The 4,716-nt window shown below is 36.2% G+C and overlaps 1 protein-coding gene across 1 annotated transcript; it reads right to left on the bottom strand.

Moving 5' to 3' along the window:
• On the bottom strand, positions 1-4,404 carry LOC106406649 (auxin transporter protein 1). Its single transcript, XM_013847345.3, has 9 exons — positions 4,169-4,404; positions 3,691-3,906; positions 3,375-3,560; positions 3,193-3,305; positions 2,916-3,099; positions 2,483-2,580; positions 1,704-1,911; positions 1,355-1,612; positions 1-508 (listed from the first exon to the last, which is right to left on the bottom strand). Exons 2-9 carry the CDS (start codon positions 3,868-3,870, stop codon positions 269-271), a joined length of 1,467 nt encoding a protein of 488 aa, XP_013702799.2. The 5' UTR covers positions 3,871-3,906; positions 4,169-4,404; the 3' UTR covers positions 1-268.
• Positions 4,405-4,716: the final 312 nt, after the last annotated feature.

The following is a 4,716-nucleotide window of genomic DNA, read 5'->3' as shown; positions in this document are numbered from 1 at the left end:
GAGCAGAGAAGTCAATACATTTTTAGCCTATTGTTTTAACAATACCACCAAATTAACAAATCACACACTACTATATTATCGACCTAATTAACGAGTGAAAAATACAACACCCAAAACAAACTAAGAGCTTAACAACACGCATTCAAAGGGGATGTGTAATAAGTACACTATTTTGGTGACCTTTTTTACTCCCACACGTATACAAATACAAAACATGAAAATAAGAACAAATAACTTTTTAATAAGCTCCACAAAAGCATTAGATCTCTCAAAGGCGGTGGTGTAAAGCGGAGACCGGGGCATGAGCCGCGCCAGCTGGAACCGGTGATTTACATTGGTAACACTTAGCAAAGAGACCAAAAGTGTCGACTTGACGAACAAAGTTGGTTACACTCGCCCATCCACCAAACCCGAACCCGACTATTAAAACCCAAATTACCACGAAAGCGTTCAACACGTACATCGCCGTCCAGCTTGGCATGAAGAACGGTGGCTTCTCCGCCGCATTCTACAAGAAAAGTCCAAAAGATTAATTAAGAAAAATCAAGAACTATTGAAGAGAGATAATAAGTGACTGTATGTGTTTGTCGTATGGTAATGGACAAAAGCCAAAGCTGTGTTGACCCATGAATGAGAAAGAGAGAGGGAGGTACAGTTATGAACTTATGATTTGTTATACTCAGACATTCACTTTTATATTAATGTTAGGCAGACGGTCTCTATTGTACAGCTCCTGACTCTTACCTATTTTCTTCTCTCCCTTATTTTCCTCGACACTATCCCTTTTCTAACTTCTTTTTTCTTTTTTTCTTTTCTATTGTTAGTAATATAATATACACGAGTTTGAAACAGAGGAAAAGAAATTCATGGTCAATTACTAATTCTAACCTAACCAGAAAACATGACATGATTTTTTTTTTTACTTTTTAAAAAGCATAATAAAAAAATAAGAGCTTTGAAACCAACTCAAATAAATATTTGGAGGGGACGGAAGTAAGGAATGTGGGTGATGATCCCATCCTCCGTTAAGATACGGAACACTGACCCCAATTTATCCTTCTGAATAAGACCTTTATCCCTCCAGTGCCAATAATCTATTCACAACCCTACCCATAAGGGCCATAACTATAGAATTATTCAATAATCCCACATCATTAGGAGAATTATAATGATTATAGGTAACATCTGTAAACCTAAACCATTGTTTTAAATCAAGCTACGAGATAATGTTTTGCGTATGCATGTTATAATGTCTTAATCATGTCTAGCGCAAAATATAAACCATTTGTAGTCTCGATATTTAAATCTGAGTTTTATTGCGCTAGTAAAAGAGAGGGAGTTTGTAAAAGCAAACCTGACGAGCGGAGGCAGATCGGTAAGTGAGCATGTGAGCGAGGGCAGGGATGATATAGACGGTGAAGCTAACCAGAAGAGCACCAACCGCTGAATTGATTGGACCGAAGAACGGGAATATAATAGCTAAAAACCATATCGGTATAACCACAGGCAATCTAGCTAAAGCCCTCAAGAAAATGCTCTTTGTATCATGCATCCCTATCACTTTCTCCCACACAAAGTAGAGCGGGGTACACGCGAATCCAAACGTTATAAACTGCATCAACACATTGCATTAAGCTTCATTATTAACCTTATGGTAAAAATAATACATGTTTATATAATACTTAAGGTTTATTATAATTTACTTGGTGAATGAGCATGAGGATAACGGCGGCGTCACGCCACCCGTTCTTGGGGAGAAGAGAGAAAGCGTTGGAGTGGTTGAGAAGTGCGTCTCCGAAGGCCCAGTAAACGGCGGAAGCTGACGGAATCGTTAGTGTGAAAACGTATAATGTCGCCATCAAGTAAATGTACTTAAACTTTTGTGGTTTCCACATTGCATGCATTATCTCACTGCATAATTATACTTAACTGTTAATCCCCATAATTAATCATAAATGTTCAGATAAGCATAAGGGTGTATTTGACATTTTTTAGACGAGAAGTACATGTGCGCAGTTCTCCTGGAATTTTTAAAAATGTAAATGGCAACACAAAAACAGTTCTTTTGTCCAAGTGTACCAAGTATTACTGTCCACTTTTCCATTCAAACATTAATACTAGAAGCGGCATTCAACGGTTTAGGGATAAGAATATTAATTATTATTTTTTATTTTAGTTTTATAGTCTCTTACTATTTGTTAAAGGCTATACATGTTTTTGTAACATTTTATAACTACTACTTTAAGGATAGAAAAATAATTAACGATAATCATCATGATATTACACCTTATTTGCCGGCAAAAGCTGCAATAGAAGCGGCGAAAAACGATACAGCCAGAATTTAATACTGAAATTTATCATATACTTTTACTGCCATTTGAGCTTTAACTTAAATAGTATTCAACTATATCTGACAGAATTTAATAAAAAGAATTATTACCGTATCAAATATAGATGGAAATAGTAGTAAGAAAAAACTTACACAGTAACCGCGTGACCACCAAAGGTATACAAGATATTGGTAGCTCCGGTAAAATAAAGCACCAGCTTCGTTGGACCTGTGTGCTTCACACCTTCCGTCTAAAAGTTGAAAATTAACAAGAAACCAAAACACAAATCTTAAACAGTGATTTGATCTTGATAAAAAAAAAAACAGTGATTTGATCAAGAGAATATCAAAACATTTCTATAATTGCCTGGTCATAGAAGCAAAAATAAATACAAATTTGCGTCTAGATGCATAGAATAATCCAATTCTTTTCCCCTAATCTTAAAAGAGAAATTCGAATATTATTTCTTTTTTAATCAAGGGCATATACTGTCACCTCTTTGCAAAGCATAAATATATGAAAACGACAATGTATTTATCTGTGTTATTATATTTTGTAAAAATCTATATATATTTAATATAATACCTGGCCGTGGATAATGGAGGCGATGGCCATGTACCAGGCCGTGTAGGTGGTCATACCCAAGCCGAGGAATGACCAGATTCGGTAATTATGGAACGACGGTATGAACACAGTGGTTGCACAGCACGCGCCGAATATGTAAGTCCATGTTCTCTTGTCCAAGTGATCGTTTATGTAATAAATGTTACTGCAACCAATCAATCATCAATTTATATTAATCATCGATTAATAATTAAAAAGAGAGAGAGAGAGAGATCATTAAAAGTGAGATTAAAGAGACCTGGCACAAGCAATGAGTTGGATTACAGATCCAAACAAGAGGAAAGTGCAGTTAAATGCAAGTCCTACTGCTTTCCAGTAGGTGCCGAGTAGCCCATCAAGTACTTCAAACCACTGTTATTAAAATGATTTAGGTGAGAGTTAACTACAATTAGTGAGTGATTGGTAATGATAATTATATACCTGAATAACGTGGTTTTTGAAGTTTTTGCCTTCTTTCTCTTTACGAGCTCGATACTCAACGTAGAGAACACTGATGAGATAAGCAGTCCAGCTTCCGAGTAGTCCATAGAAGATCTGAAGTACTATTCCTGATAACATTCCTAGTTGACTGAACGAGTACGGTAGTGTCAGAAGCACTTGGGCCACCTGAAAAGGTAACAAAGCAAGATTTTTTGAGGATTCTCGAAATCAAGATTTTCTTGTTTTTACAAATGTTTCAAAAAAACAGATTTTCTTGTTTTTTTTCTCAATTTATGAGGGTTCTTGAATCTCGTACCTGGTTAGATGCGCAGCTGAACCAAGCGTCCCAGACGGAGCCACCGTGCCAGAGGAAGTTGCTTAGTGCAGAACCGGTGGATGGGTCGTATTCGTCGGTTTTTCCGGTGTGGTTTCCGTTGGTCTGATCTCCTTCGTTGTCATTTCCGCTAGCTACTATTGCTTCTTCTCCCGCCGACATATTTTTTGCTTTCTATATGTTTTGCCTTTAGTAGATCTGAGAGTAAAATATGACGAAGAAGAATCAAAAACTAAGTGAACAAGGAACATAGACAAGAAAGAGAGAGAGAGAGAGAGAGAGAGAGAGAGAGAGAGAGAGAGAGAGAGATATCAGACTTGGTAGATGATTCAGGTGTGATTAAAGCAGAGGAAACGGTTACGAGGATAAGTTAAAGCAGAGTGTAAAATTATTATTCTTTGTTCACGTTTTCTCTTATTTAGAGGAAAAAAAACAGAGAAAAATAAAGAGAGTTACTTACATCAGAGAAGAGAAGAAGAAGGTGAGAACGAAGCAGAAGCAAACAAAGACCAAAACTGATTATGTTCTTTAGTTACACTTGTTCTTCTTTTTCTCTTTCGATGAGGAATAGCTACTCTCTCTCTGTCTTTGGCAGAGAAGAAAACGCAGAAGATGGCAGAGAAGAGAGAGATAGAGAGTTCTTTGATCAGAGCAAAAGAAGGAATGAAAGCTAAAATAACTTATAAGATAGCTTCGAACTTCACCCCCTCTCCTTTTTATATACCCCCAAATCTCTTCTCTCTTTTTTATATATTTATTTATTTTTAATAAAAACATAAATAGATTACACAGCTGCTGTAAAATCATACCATTAACTTTTTTTTAGGTAACGGCAGACTGGGTAACGGTAGCATCTAACTTTTTTACGTTTTCGCATTAGTATGTAGTGTGACTATTGACATCCAGAATTTCCGGGTTCTATTAAAAAAATAGAATAAAAGCTAAATTGTTAAGCCACGTGGGTTTAAAATACATAAATCGTATATAAGCAAAAGGGTATACATCTTT

This window comes from Brassica napus, chromosome C4 (assembly GCF_020379485.1).
Source record: "Brassica napus cultivar Da-Ae chromosome C4, Da-Ae, whole genome shotgun sequence".
NCBI classification, from domain to species: domain Eukaryota; kingdom Viridiplantae; phylum Streptophyta; class Magnoliopsida; order Brassicales; family Brassicaceae; genus Brassica; species Brassica napus.
This window is presented reverse-complemented; position numbering and strand designations above follow the sequence as displayed.